General features: G+C 48.7%; 1 protein-coding gene across 6 annotated transcripts in view; it reads left to right on the forward strand.

Annotated features, from left to right (window-relative positions):
• Positions 1 to 11,093, forward strand: part of CABP1 (calcium binding protein 1) — a 54,861-nt gene extending 43,768 nt beyond the window's left edge. For 3 of the 6 annotated variants that reach the window (XM_049806182.1, XM_049806183.1, XM_049806184.1), the window contains 6 exons: positions 2,076 to 2,252; positions 5,907 to 5,937; positions 6,620 to 6,763; positions 8,043 to 8,152; positions 8,562 to 8,709; positions 10,460 to 11,092. In XM_049806182.1, the coding sequence (XP_049662139.1) occupies positions 2,076 to 2,252; positions 5,907 to 5,937; positions 6,620 to 6,763; positions 8,043 to 8,152; positions 8,562 to 8,709; positions 10,460 to 10,485 (636 nt within the window). In that variant the 3' untranslated portion in view covers positions 10,486 to 11,092. Of the gene's footprint in view, positions 1 to 2,075; positions 2,253 to 4,898; positions 5,166 to 5,906; positions 5,938 to 6,619; positions 6,764 to 8,042; positions 8,153 to 8,561; positions 8,710 to 10,459 lie in introns of those variants that run through there. The other 3 variants (XM_049806180.1, XM_049806185.1, XM_049806181.1) reach the window with 3 other exon arrangements.
• Positions 11,094 to 14,840: the final 3,747 nt, after the last annotated feature.

Genomic DNA, 14,840 nt, shown 5'->3' on the forward strand with positions numbered 1-14,840 from the left:
CCGGAGCTCCCCAGTCCTGTCCTTGCATTTTCCTTGTCATGTATGCTGCCATTTCCCCTGTAACGGGTGGCTGATGTTGCTTTGCCCCGTACCCATATCACAGCTCCCTTCCCAGCTCTGCTGGGAGGTAGGAGGGACGTGGTGGAGGGAACTTGTGGGGATGCTTGCAGAGAAACCTGCGAGGCTGCTGGCAGAGGGAATGTCGAATGCCATAAATCCTGCCTGCAGCAGCAGCGCGGGGCAGAGAGCCCCTGTCAGGGTATCGGTAAGCCGTGCACTTTGTCCTGGCACTGCGGCGGGTTGTCTGGTCAGGATCCTCGGTGGCTCTTGGCAACTGTTTCATCAGACTGGCAATCTCTGTCCGCACAGGAAAATAATGGGATGACCGTTCTGTGGTACTTCTCCGTGGTTTGGTAATAAATTCTATTGACTGGAAGGGTCAGCAAACAAGGATTAGGGGCTGTGGGGCCTTCAATCTTTCACTTGGCTTCACTGGAATTAAACACAGAACCAATGTGGGCTATTTTAAGTGATTCATATTATTTGGTATATTAAACTGAAAAATGTGCCAGGAAATAAAGCTGATAATTTTGAAAATACATAGCACTGATATCACGAAGCTGTGCAGTTCAGCACAGATGCCTTGACATTTAGCTGAGCTAGTAATATACCATTTGTGGATGGATGCTCATCTTTCAGGTTTTTAAGGACAAATATCTTTCAGGTTTTTAAGGGCAAATGTCCTATGTGTCAGATTTAATCAGAGACAAATTCCTTCCTCGTCCATGACTGCAACAAAAATGCTTTTCTGCTTCATTATGTTCTTTCTCCATGGCTTGCTTTTTGGGTTGTTTTTTGTTTTGATGCTTGATATTCACATGACATTATACTTGAGCAGATTGGTGTAAGACTGTGTACAAAAAGGCAAACTACAAACCATGTGTGCAATATAATAGCACATGGCAGACACAGCAAGTAGGTACAATAGACTCGGACAAGTGTGAATGGGCCGTGTGTGTGTATCTGGTCTTTTAGGCTGAAAAAGCACATCAGGCTTTAAGGAAAGGGTTAACAGAGACAATGACAATTGACAGAGCTTCTCTGATCACCCCTGGGAACACCGGCTGTAAAAGTAGAATCATTCCTGAAGAGGAATCTGATGCATGATTAATGTTTATTCTATAAAACCAAGGGTCCTGTGGGTTGTGCTGGCTTTTTATAGCTGCATGGGAATATCAGGATAAGAGTTTTCTTGCAGAGCCAGGGAAATGCATTTCTATAAAAGGAAAGCAGTGCCTCCTTATAAAATCCAGTGCTGGATTCTGTTCTGGAGCCCTAGCTTAGCAGGACGTGTGCACTTAGGAAAATGTGCAAATGCAAACAGACAAAAATGTTGTGCCCGTGCCTGATCTCCACTTTGGGACTGTCAGTGATTAGAAGAGGCCAGCTGCAGTAACTACCTCAGACCCTGAGGATGTAACTAATTAGAAGTGGCATGGGGAGTGTGAGCCTGCAGTTGGCAGAGCCACCTGATGCTGTAAACGGCCTTCTAATAATATTATAAAGCGTGTGATGCTGTGTTGCTGAAATGTAATGTGGAGCCTCGTGCAGTGCCTTTGTGCAGGCTCTGCCTGGTCTCCTGAGGATGCCCTGGATGACGTGGCCCTGCCAGCAGCTTTGCCCTGGGCACAGGCTGGCACACGTACTGTTAGGTTGGGGTGTGCTTGTCCTTTGCAGCTCATTCAAGGGATTAACTCCGGGGCCGGTAGTAGGAGCATGGCCCTTTGGCTGTGTCTGGGTAGATGTGAGCAGAGCTGAGAGTTTGATGTCGTTTCAAAGCAAAATTCTCCTGGTTGGTCGTACTATCAGCTTTTGAAAGTGAACTCCCGGACTTACTGCTTCTGTACAAATCCTAATATACCGGCGGGGGGGGACGCAGTGTGGACCAGATGAAGGAAATTTAGCAATAATGTCTCTGCGAGGCGGTTCAGTAAAACTTCAGAGGAATGGCTGGGCGAGACGGGGAGGTAACATCCTCTGTTGTGTTGTTTGCTTGCTGCTGGTTGGCTGGGAAGATCCGCCATGAGGAGAAGACGTGCTATAAGGCTGTCCAGACGAGCGAAGAGGGGCCGTCGGCTTGCGAGTACCAGGGTCCGCTCATGGTGCTGGCCCAGAACTGCGCCGTCATGCACAACCTGCTGGGGCCAGCATGCATCTTCCTGAGGAAGGGCTTCGCAGAAAACAGGCAGCCTGTACGTAAGTTACACCCAGCCGGGCGAGACATGCGCAAAGCCACATGGACGTGAGCCGGGGGATGCGGAGCTGCCCGCGTGCTCCACCTGCGTGGTGCATCCCGGCTCCAGCTCCAAGTGCAAATACAATCACAGGCAAATGTCTAACCTGAAGGGTGTGCAGAGATATCCCCGTGCCTAAACACCAAGAAAGGAGGATTCTAAAAATGCAGCTACGGAAGATAGATCCAAGTCTACACTCAAGTAGGCATAATCATATGGACTCAGGAGAAGGACTTAGGACTTCAGGACTTATATAATCATGTGGACTTAGGAGGAGTCCCATCTTCAAAGCTGTTATTCCAGCAAGACATCCACATCTCATTCCCAGAGGCTCAGATTAGCATTTAAGGCCTAAATAGCCACTTAAATGCAAATCGGGGCATCCGCACTGGGAACAAGCTGTCCCACAGAGATGCCCATATTTGATACTGTTCCTGTCAGCTCACAGTGACCACACTAGTACCAGCAGAAATAAGCACGCATCTGCCTCCTCACAGGTACCCAAACGTAATCTTTTATACACTATCATACCCAGCCTGACACTGCAGCAGTCCTAGCCAAATAAACCAAAAAACATCAGTCTGTCCTCATACTTGCAAATAGTGCCAGACTACCGAATGCTATTACCCGCACACACACACAGATAAATAGCAAAACCACATCTATCCACTCAGGCACACCTCTATTTGTAACTATGTGCTCATATGCATCTAATTTATGCATTTATATACAAACAAAAATATGTGTTTGTATGTAAATTAACATGTAGATACCTGGACATGTTAAATATACATAAATATGCACCCCAATATTGTATCTTTACAAGAAGCAAAACATATTTTTGCACATAAACTTTCACTTCCTACAATAACATTAAAGACATACACAAACATATGATTAACACAATTTTTATGGATATATATGAGTGAATATGCGCATTGACAGATATTCACCCAGTGCGTTCCATATTCTTGTGGTGAAACAAAGCTCACCCCAGTTACCTGAGAGTCGGAGCTTTCTTGCCTCTGTGAGAAATCTCTGTCTTACTTTTGCGTTGATATGGTTATCTACAGCTGTAGGAGACACCTAGGTCTTTATTTCTGAAACCTCTTCTTCAACCAACAATGCCAAAAAGATTCATTATTTGTCATTATTGATCAAAGGGCTTTTGTTCTTCTTAACCTTCAGCCACTAAGTGATCACATGTTCCTTGTGCCAGTTCACTAAAACACAGACTGTAATATTCTCACCCAAGCACACTTGCTGGCATGCACAGAGCTACCTGTCATAGGAGATAGGTCCAGCTCCCTAGTGGAAGGCTCACAGCTGGACAAATATCCATCCTGCTTAGGACGTGGAAACTCGCAGTACCCTGAGAAGTATCCAAAATAGGATTAGTGATGTCTCTAACTACCCTGATGTAGAATAAGTGCATCTGATAAACAGCTTTACTTTTACTGACTCTCTAGACCAACAGGATTTATTGTGCATAGAACAGAAATAAATGAGGGTAAGAACATTATGAATAATGGACTCTCTGAGGGTCACCTCTGTTCATATCTAGGATCTAAACTCTGAACAGTTTTATTCCTCTTTCCATATGTTCTCCAAAAGCTTTAGAGTGATTCAGACCATTTTTCCCCAAGCAATTTTCCTCCTTTATCATTTTAGGGGATCTTCTTTCAAATTTAAAGCAGAAAACCTCTTCACGATGTTAGTTATTGCTTGAGTCAGATTTTTGGAGGGACGTAAACCCTCCCCCACCTTTTGCATTTGCAGTCTGTGGCTCTCTGGTGGTAGAATCTGCATGTGCAAAGATATGCTGAGAGCCCTGCAAACGCAAATGCCTTAGTGTACAAAATTAGAGCCGGTGCTGAAGCCCCCGTTTCTGACATGTGTCAGTCATGTCGGTTGCAACACGGTCTTCAGTGCGTGAGGAGGAGGATGGTGTTGTGATGACTGCACTGGAGGAAGGCCGGGGTCCTACCCCAGCCACTCTCACAAGACAGCAGTTACCGCGGGTGAGTCACGGCACCCTTTGCACCGTGGCGGTGGTAATCATACCCCTGCATCTGCTGCCACGCTGAGCCGGCTGTCGGCACACAGCCGTATCTCCAGGGATTAATGTTTGCGAACTCCGGAATGAGGTGCACAAGGTGTTGGTACTGATCACGGGTGGTTTTCATCTGCTGTTTTATCTGAGGCAGGGGGGCAGTAATGCCTCCTGCAGCCGGTCTGAGGAGTTTGAATTGTTTTATTATTTGGTGTTGATGAAAGCAGAACAAATGGGATGACATGTTTGAAAATACCAGGTCTGTGAAGGATGAAACGGCAGAGCCAGTGCACTCTGACAGTTCCATCCAGCACAGAGATGCCTCTGGGAAGGTTATGAGTGGCAAGCTGGTCATTTCTCTGGCACAGCCCACTTTTGCACAGACGTAAACCAGTGTGTGTCCTAGTTTGCTATGCACTCTGAGCAGCTGCCATTAGAGTTTCCAGAGGAGCCTGTGGTTAAATAACAAAGGATCATCCTTCTCAAACTGATCAAGGGCACCGTCTCCAGGGACGTGTGGTGAGGCTGGAGGACACCTGGAAGGCAAGGAGAAACTCCCCACGGTTGAGGGGAAAAGCCGAGAGTGAGACGACAAAAGAGATCGCATTTCTGTGTTTCCAAATTCTCAGATGTTTTGGATTTGCCTGGGAGCCATGAGAGGAATTAGAAAGGGCATTTAAACCAGAAAGCAGTGCATTTCCATGCTCATCTCTTCTTCTTGGTGCAGTGTTGGAATTTTCCTATACTCTTTTGTATCCTCCCCCTTCTTCCAAGAAATTCAAATTGGATGTTTGAAGTTGCAGTGTTTCCTGAACATGGTGAATCCTTGTCCTGTTTTGTTTGTAGATGACCTTGGTGATGTATATGTTGTGTGTCTGCCTTCATGCCTGGTTTCAAAATGCTTGTATATGGAGTTGAGGCTGGGGGGAACGGGGAAGTTCCTACCTTTTTGTGGGGACTGACTGTAGGAGATGGCACTGGGATGTTGGCTGTAAGAGAGCTCGTGGCTGTCGCTGTCCTGCCAGAAGGACAGGGATCAAGCAGTGATCCAAGCAGACGATGGTATAGACCTGCTGGTTACAGGGACTGCTTCCAGCTGTTTTGATCTGGCTGTGTCAGCGGAGCTGCGATAGGAGATACAATCAGAGCTCTAGAGATGATCATAACTGCTGCAGGGACAGTCTCTGCTCCAGGACTTGGTGCTGGGGAATGATGTAGGACCTTCATGAAGGTGCTCATAGTCCCATCAGGTGGGGAGGCCACACATATTGCTGTGCTGGCCCAGGTCTCTTCTATTTTGGGGGAGCACCTTTCATCCCCCTGTCCAGCAGATGAGAGGGAGAGGGGCTTCCACAGAGAAGTGTGCAGGCTAACACCCCTCCCATTGGTGGGGAGAGCTGGGAAGCGTTGCTAGGTGGATGGTATTAAACATGTCATCACCTTCTTGTTTCTTCTCTCACTTTCTGGCTTGTCCCAGAACTGCTTGCACCAACAAGTGCTATTCTGAAACTGTTTGTGGCAAGCAAACAGCTCTAACATATTATGTTCTGTTTTTGCAGGATAGAGAACTGCGTCCGGAAGAAATTGAAGGTAAAATTTGTCGCTCCTTGTGCGTCACCTTTCTCCCTGCCCAGTGAAAACCTACTGGCTGGCCCTTCCAGGTTGGCCCCCATGGGGTAAAATAATCTGGGGCAAATCAAGGGAGATGATTAGTGGAGTAATTCCTGGAAACCCCAGCAGAAGAAATAATATGTAAAACTGCAAGAGTGCTGACTGTGAAGGAATTTGCATCCATTCCAGCTTCTTCCAGGGTGGGAGGATAAGTAAAGTAATGAAATATTGGCTGTCAGGGAACTGCTGTTCACCCCAGCTCCCACAGAAAGTGTTGTAGGGCATGATACAATAGTATGGTTCCAGGGAAGCTATTTTACCTACTAATCCCTACAGTGAGGGTTATGTAATATAGTGCAGGGGTAAAAGTTGGGAAAACTTAGTAGTTGCAGTCTCTTTAGGGAGTGCAGTTTAGCAATGATCCATTTGTGATGCTTGTAGTCCAAGCAAGCTTTCCTCTAAGGAATGGGTCAGCAGTGCTGCTGATAGAAGAGCTGAACATTGCTCCAGTCATTGCCTCTTTGCAGGGAGATATGGGAAAATACGGAGTATCTTAGGGAGTCTGGCCTCATAAAGTGCTGCTGATTCTGGGGAGGTTTCTTGGAAAAGGTATTTCAAGCTGTCACTGACAATATTGTTCTTTTTGGATCCACTCCCACAGAATTAAGAGAAGCCTTTAAAGAGTTTGATAAAGACAAGGATGGGTTTATTAACTGCAGGGACCTGGGGAACTGCATGCGAACCATGGGCTACATGCCTACTGAGATGGAGCTAATAGAGCTCTCCCAGCAGATCAACATGAACCGTGAGTAATATCCACCTAGCCGTACCTCCTTGTTGCTGCTGTGCCCTGCATCATTGCCTTGGGCTCTCTTAGTCTCCTGCTGTTTCTTTTCTTTTGGATTCCCCCCCGCCCTCTTCTTTTCATTCTGATTTTCACTCCCTATCATCTTTCCTGTTTGTGGTCCCTAGAAGTTGATGTCTGTCTTTCTTGCTTATCAAAGTGACTGTGTGGACTGTGCTGTATGGCAACAGTGAGTGGAAGTGTTGTCCTTCATGCTCATGCTGTCGGGCATGAAACTGCCCTTAATGTGGGTGGTTGGGCATTGGTGCACAGATTGTGGGTGTTGTCATATTGAAGCTGTTGTCAGATGGGTCAGGCTGAAGAAAGAGCCTGGGAAGATGGAGATGGTTTGGTCAGATGGGTGATGGATGGGCTGTTCGCTCTGTGGTGGTTGTTTGTGGATCTGCTGTGTGACAGGGGATGGGCTGCAAGTGAGCTGTGCTGGCAGTGTCAGATGGGGGCATCTGCTGGAGTCATGGAAAAATATGACAAACACATCCAATTCACTGTAACTGTGTTTGTGCCCCTTGTCTTTCACCATTATTCTTTGTCGCCTCTTGTCTGTGGCAGTGCAGGGTATTACCCTCAGCCAGGTGGGAAAAAGGATATTTAGTGCATGTTATTTCTGACACATGATGATGTAAAAAGGACAAGTTACTTGGTCAAGAGAGGGAAAACAGTTGTGACATACGCAACCAGTCACACACAAAAGCAGCTGATAAGCCTGGCACACAAGTGCTTAGGAATTTGAGAGTGTTACTGCCAGCTTTCAGATAGGGGACAAGCAAGAAAAAGGACTATATATGACAAGTAAACAGTTGGACATACATTAGCCACTGCTAATGGAGCAAGACTCCACCACTGCTGGAGGGCACTGCCTGGGCCGTGCAGGATCATCACGCTGTGCCCTTGCTGTACCCTTTGGCACAGGCACAGCAGAGGGTTGCTATAAGCACTAGAATGATCAAGCCTCTAACACGTAGTACGTGATGCCATAAGGATGTGACAGTCCATGGCAGCCTAGGATGGAACAGCTTGGGCTCATTCCACCTCGCCCACAATCCAGAAAATACAAAGACAGGTTAAAACTACCTCTGCTTTTCCTTCCGCTGTCCTCCACCTTCTGTGCTTTGCTTCCTGGTGAACCAAGCTATCTCTGGGGCACACAGAAGTGCAAAGTGAGTGCTGGGCTTGGCTAACGTATGGAGTTCTTACACACGATCTTTCATCTTGTCCCAAGTGGGTGGCCATGTGGATTTTGAAGATTTTGTTGAGCTGATGGGACCAAAGCTGCTAGCAGAAACGGCAGACATGATTGGTGTAAAAGAGCTCCGTGATGCCTTCAGAGAGGTGAGTGCTCCCTACCGCGTACCCCCCAGAGAGGCGAGCAACAGGAGACAGGAAAGAGAGGAGACCCACTGGGGAAGAGAAGAGGAGGAGGAGAGAGCAGCACAGTGGAAGACAGAGAAAGAGCCAAGCCAGGCATGAAACAAGGGAGGAGCAGAGAAAGTTACTAAGATAAGGGAACCCTTGAGGCAAGGAAGAGGAAAGCTGGTGCAGACACAGCAGTTACAAGGGGTTTCTGAGGAGAAAAGACAGACTGGATCCAAAAGGCACCTGAAGGAGGAAAAGGAGGGACACAAAAGGAATGCAGGAAAAATAGGTCACTCAGGAGCAGTACAGTACAAAATCCAACCCAGAGCAAGATCCATTTCCATTAACTGTATTTCCCCTGCTGGTATTTTTCATGTACTTACAGTTCGACACCAATGGTGATGGGGAGATCAGCACCAGTGAGCTGCGAGAAGCCATGAAGAAGCTTCTAGGGCAGCAAGTGGGCCATCGGGATATTGAAGAGATCATCCGGGATGTGGATCTGAATGGAGATGGGCGTGTTGATTTTGAAGGTGAGAAGGGATGAACACTCCCTGTCCATCCGCTCTCACGTGAGTTCAGAGTTTCAGCTCAGAGGCAGAAGTGGAAGGGAAGATTTGCATGCTTAGGGCCCAGGTATCTGAAGTATGGAGAAAAAAATCAAACAAGATTTTTTTTTTCCTAGTCAGCTGAGGAAAATGGAGAACATTGGCCCACACAGGGAATTCCTCAGGTGAAGCGTTCATTTGTGTATCGTCTCTTGCCACATCTCAGTTTCAACTGGGTCTCCATAATTCTAGCATGGTAAGGGATATGCCCTGTCACAGAGAAGCAGATTCTGGTGCACACAGCCTTCTTTTTATGGGGCATTTTCCTTTCTGTTAGAACTATTGCAAGAGCTGTGACAAGGGTGGATTGGTTTGGAGAATGCATTGCACCTTCCATTTCCTCTGGCTCACCTTGTTATCTGGGTTTATAGAGAATTTGTTTCTATGCCTTTATGCCAGAAGATGGTCACGTGCCAGGTGTGTTCAGTAGGACTGCAGATATCTGATCTAGAGGTGTCATGTTAAATCCTAGAGATAATTCATTTCTTCACCCACTTTTCATGCCAGCAGGACTTTGAAAAATAAGAGTGGTTAGGCTGCTATCCTAGCCATTAGCCATGGCAGGAGCATATTAATAGAGCTCAGGGTTTCTGGCAAGGGAAGCAGTTGATATCAGACAGCTAAGCAGATATAAGAGCTGGAAGGTGTGAGAGCATGGCAGGCTGCTTGTTTTCCTAGTGAAGCACAGGAACTACAGAATTAAAATAAAATTGATGTAATTTTTTTGGCTCAGAGGCACTCCTAGGTCTCCTACATGGCAAGGAGTCTCAGTCCTCAGGATTACTGAAGCTTCTGAGGGCTTTGAAAATGCTAAAAACCTAGAAGTGTCTCCTTAGAAAGTATCTGGCAGCTGCAGTTGTTCTAATGCACTGGCTGATTACATGACAGTAGCTTTCCTTGTTTCCCACAGCTAAATTACGTTAGACAGCTAAAATACATGAAATGCTATCCCAGTATCATTTTCTCTGTGAGTTACTGCTTTAGTTGTCAAAGGACAGCTCCATCAATGGAAAAGGAGAAGTCAAAGGGGTAATTTCCACTGCCCTCCTCTTTGCAGAGCCATTAGTTCCTCAGCAGTTCAAGTGCAGAATGAAAACACATTTATATTTGATGGTATTTACACTCAATTTGAACAATTGTAATTGACTTCACAAGCTGCAGGGTGGTGATCCAGGGTATCCTTACAGTTAACCTGTATCTTTAAAAACAAGAAGTCCATCCGAGTAAACTTTTCTCTACAAAAATGCTGGTACCTACCAAAAACACTAGTGCTTCCCCACACTGGTGTCTCTGTGAAGTGGCAAGCTTACTAAGAAATCATACTGTGTTCCCTGGACTATAAATCAAGGTTCCCTGAAGTTACAGTGAAGGTGACAACACTTGCCATAGTGGCTCACAAGGAGTTGCTTGTGCAAACAAGACTGTACACTGGCTGGGAAGGAGTCCGAGGCAATGAAATGACCTGCTAGTGGGATCATATCACCATATCTAATGCAAGGATTAAAGCCCATTTTGTGTGAGCTCTCCAGGACCTGTCATGGAGCAGCACAGACCTCCTGGCAGTGTGTGGACTCTCGGTTTCACCCTGGTTGCATGCTATCTCCAGGGAATGAGAGCTGGGTTGGGGACCATGGATGCCTTCTGCTTCAGGGTTGTCTTTTCTTGTTGGTTGCAGAGTTTGTTCGCATGATGTCCCGTTGAAGACTATTCTCAGCTAAAGAAGAATCAGCACCTTAGAGAGGGCAGAAGAGGACCTAGGTGGAACATCTAGCCCGGATGTTCCCACATGAAGGTTTATCGGCTGGCTGCAACTGGGACATTGCAAGATGACCTGCTGCTCCTCCCTCATGGTGGTCCCCATGCCCCTCCACCCTTTCACACTGTGAAAGACTTGCAACTTCCTACAACTGGAACCATTCCTCGGAGATGATTGCAGGAAACTGCAGAGCCAGGACTTACCATGATGCTTTCATGGAATATTTGCAACTTTAGACTCCTCCTCCCCAGCTTTATTCTCCCACCAGCTGCTGCAAAGCAAGAGCAGGAGAAATCCTCTTGGCTTGGTGGATGAGAACAAAGCCATTGGGACTGGTGGCAGCCTCAGGGCGTGCTCTGCACTTCTTGGTTTCCCTTGGTGAACCGTGTCTGTGTTTGCTGTCTGTGTGTGTGTGTCTATCTGTGTGGAGTTATTTATGCTTCCCCAGCACATATTCGCATCTCCTGTGGTTATGTTTACCAAGAGTAAATTCAAATACATGTCTTGCGGGGGGAAAGCGATAAATATGCACGCTGAAATGATGTGGAGCCTGGATGTCCCTGTGAGAGGTGGTGGCTGGGCTGGGGGAGAAGGGCTTCAGCAGATGCACACGCCAGCATCTGCACCAGGGTCCGGAGGTGAGTCCTCGCCTCAGGAAGGGGAGTCACTGCCAGCCACTAAGCCTGTGGCAGGGCTCTGCTCTTCCCTCCCGCTGTCCCCACATCCAAGGGGCCTGGAGGTGCCTCATGGTGAGGGCAGTGCGGAGGGTCCCCATCCCTGCATCCCCTCCTCTTGCAGGGGGGCAGGTCAGAGCCCCTGGGGCGCCGCGGCAAGGAGCGATGGGAGAAAAGGCGCAGAGGGGAGCTGGGTGGGAGGGGGATAGGCAGCAGTAGCCAACCCTCCCCCCCCCCCCTTTTCAGACCATTTCAAACATAACTGTGAGCGTATGCACTGTGGGGGCTGTGCTGCGGGAGCTGGGCTGTAACACAGTTGGTGCCAGGGATTGCCTGGGAGCCTCCTTGTATGGCAGTGCCCTGCTCTCTGGCTTGTTCACACTCAAAAATGCCGCACTGTCTGCAGCGGTGACCACGACAGCAGCCTCTGGGCCCTACCAGCTTCTTCCAGACACGTCAGATGCTCATCCTCCTTCCCCTTTCCCCAAGATGCTCCCGACTTCCCGCTCCCTTCCTCTACCCTGCCACACCTACAGATGTCCCCTTCCTCTATGCAGAGGCTCAGTCACAAGTTGCCGGGACTAATGTCTGCTTGGTTTCGAAGGGCATCATCATTGCTCTGTATTTCTCGGTGTGACTGGGAGCTGTTTTCCTCTCAGTTGCCCCCTTACTCCAACTGGGAGGTTAAGGACCAATGTCGTCCTGCTTCCTCCATCTCAAATCTTTCACTTCCCAGGTTCGCTTTCAAATTCTTGGGGTCCACAAATCTGTGTCCCAAAGGAGGGTTTTCTCTTCTGCTTTCCTGTTGCTGTGCCAACCAGCATAGCTTCAGTGATGGCTGATATCCCAGCAATGGGAAAACCGTGTTTCTCCTCATATTTTTGTGTGTGTGTACTCGTGTTTGCATAGGCGTGTGCACTGGGAAAGGTTTGCATGTGTGCACGCAAAAGCAGGAACTGCAGCTAGGTACCTGGGAGTGCAGCAGTAGAAGAGTTTGTTTGCAAGTGGGTGTATGCAAACTATGTGTGTGTATCTATGGAGCTGGTCCAGTGTTAGAAATGTGGGTGTGAGCCAAGATATTGGAAAACGGGTATTTACAGATCTCCATATTTACAGGTTACAGTAGCTGTATTGTGCTTAGGAGATGGGGGTGATAAACTGAACAGAGTTCAGAGTCCTGGTAAGTTATATATGTACTTAGGATAATAATGGGGAGGGAGAGACCTGTGCAGGCTTGTGTCTGCCATAGAGAGTGTTGATACACAAATGTGCTTCACTTACAGTGGAGCCCGCTGAGGAAGAAGCGTGCTTGTGTATGCAGAGCAAGAGGACGGCTGTGCTGCTTGCCTGTGTGCAGCAGAGTGACTGTGGGGGCCGGTGACAACTCAGGGCACGTGCCTTGTGCCATAGCCAGCACGCACAAGCCCGAATGACAGTCAGCGGCAACAAGCACGGTGGCTGCCTCTGCCTCCTCCTTCCCGGGTCCTGCACCGAGCAGACCCATCTTTTGCCCACAGCAGCAGATGGCAAGACACAGTCTTAATTTGTTTAAAATTGTAAACCCATTTCTAGAGGCTGCACTGATCCACAATGCAGCATCACGGTGGCTGGGGATGGGATGTTCTCTGTGAACTACTGCCATTTTCACTTAGGCAGGTCTCTGTGTTTGTTCCATGGCAGAGCTGTGTTTTTCTTCCCAAGAAACATAGGGACACGGGTGCTAGGGGAAGGGTGGCTGCAGGACACCTTTGTGGCATTGCAGAGGCAGTCCTGGAGCCACAGCTACTTCTGAGGAAAGCTGGGTCTCTGCCAAATCATCTGTAGCTCATTTCTGCCAGGTCTCACCATGATACAGTGAACAGGTCAGACAGGGCAGGTCTCCAAAGCATTCATTTTTTTTCCTTCCAGCAGAAGCTCTTGCTGCAAGCCTGCTTTTACTTGCACCACCCAAATAATCTCAGGGAGTTTTACTATTTTCTTGTGCAGACAGGGTCAGAGATTAAAGCTCCAATCTAAATAATCTAATTCCAGCGATAATCCTTTTGCTCTTCTCTCCAATACAGTACCAGGGAGGCTTCCAAATAGCTCCACGTGGCAGGGCAGAGCCATTCCCCTTTGGGCACCTGAGACCCGTAGCCCCATGTGGTTCAGGAGCTGGCCCAGGCAGTGAGGCTGGCTCACGTTGACTTCTTCGATGCCTCGTTAGCCATAAGGTCTGCTTCTGACCCACACGTCTCTGTTGCTCTTTTTGGACACCCCAGATCCTGATCCCTTTTTCCTGTAGGAAATGGCTAATACCCAAAACACGTGCCCCACACCACTTGTGAGTGATCGGTGGTGTAGGTAGACCAGGCACGACTGATTCAAGACTGAGACACATCTTGGCACAGCTGCCAGGGGACAGGGAGAGATCAAGGGATTGAGAAGACAACCCTGAGCCTTTCACTTGTAGGTTACTGGTGTAAATCCAGCCTGCATCAAGGGACTGATGGCTCGGTGGATTAGTAACAGCACACAGAGCCTTTGACATCTGGGGCACAAGCTGGCATCAAGTTGCTGGTGACCACAAGTAACGATTCAGGGGCGGCAGGGGAGGACATCGCGGACGCAGGCCATCGCAGCGCGTCCACCGTTCTCTGCCAGCAGCCGCGGCCAGACTGTGAGCCAGGGTGAGTGCTCCTCCTGCACTCGGATGAGCGCAGCCACTATCCCTTCCTCACTCGCTGCTGCTCAGTTAATCCTTCTTGCTTCAGGATGGGCTGCTGATTCTTGGGAAATAATCATCCAGGCTAGTTATTAGATTCTCTGATGGGGGAGGCAGAGGAGGTATTGCAATGCTCAGTGCCTTGCCCTCTAAAAAGGCTGAGTTCTTGGATGGAGGGGAAAGAGAGGGTTTTTCCCCTCTGTTCAAGGAGGGGAACTCTTCCTTTTCAGGGAAACTCTTCTCTTTTCAAGGAAGAGTTGCTGATATTTCTCTGTGAGATGTGCAGGAGCCCTGGGAGCCCTTGACAGGGACCCAAGGCTTGGCACAGCCACAAAAGCCCCTGGTGACACTCCCAAGGCAGGGGATAAGCTGGGTTAGCTCCCAGCTGCCCTTGTACATGTCTGCGGCCAAAGAGGCCCCTTCAGCTGAGGGACCTGTCTTGGTCATACCTAAACGTTAGCTAGCAAATCCCTTCATGTCTGAATTCCTGCTCATGGGGACGTTTGGTCTGGGCTGAGCAGTTTGATGCTGGGTTTGTGGTGAAGCCCCAGTCACCGGCTGCACGGCCCCCGCGCCCACCGAGGCAGCGAAGGTCCTGCCACAAGACTCACGCTCCCCAGCTCACTGAAAAGCACAACAGGGTTTCAGCCAGGCTCTGCCCAGCCAACGCTGCCATTTTGTGTGTGTATGTGACCTGCGACAGCCCTGCTGACCTGGGGGCCAACAGCGCCAGCTGCCTCTGCCCACCTGGGCCACGCAAGGGGCTGTGCGTGCCCTCGGCGGGACCTTTGCTGCCCTGGTGGGTCTCAGGACTGGAAATAAGAGGATTCACACCCATGGACATTGCTGTTTGTAACCTCAGCCCCACCTGTCTCCTTGGCCGGCTGATGATTCACAACATCCCTCTTCCCACTTCACTTCT

Source organism: Accipiter gentilis, chromosome 7 (genome assembly GCF_929443795.1).
Source record: "Accipiter gentilis chromosome 7, bAccGen1.1, whole genome shotgun sequence".
NCBI classification, from domain to species: Eukaryota; Metazoa; Chordata; class Aves; order Accipitriformes; family Accipitridae; genus Astur; species Astur gentilis.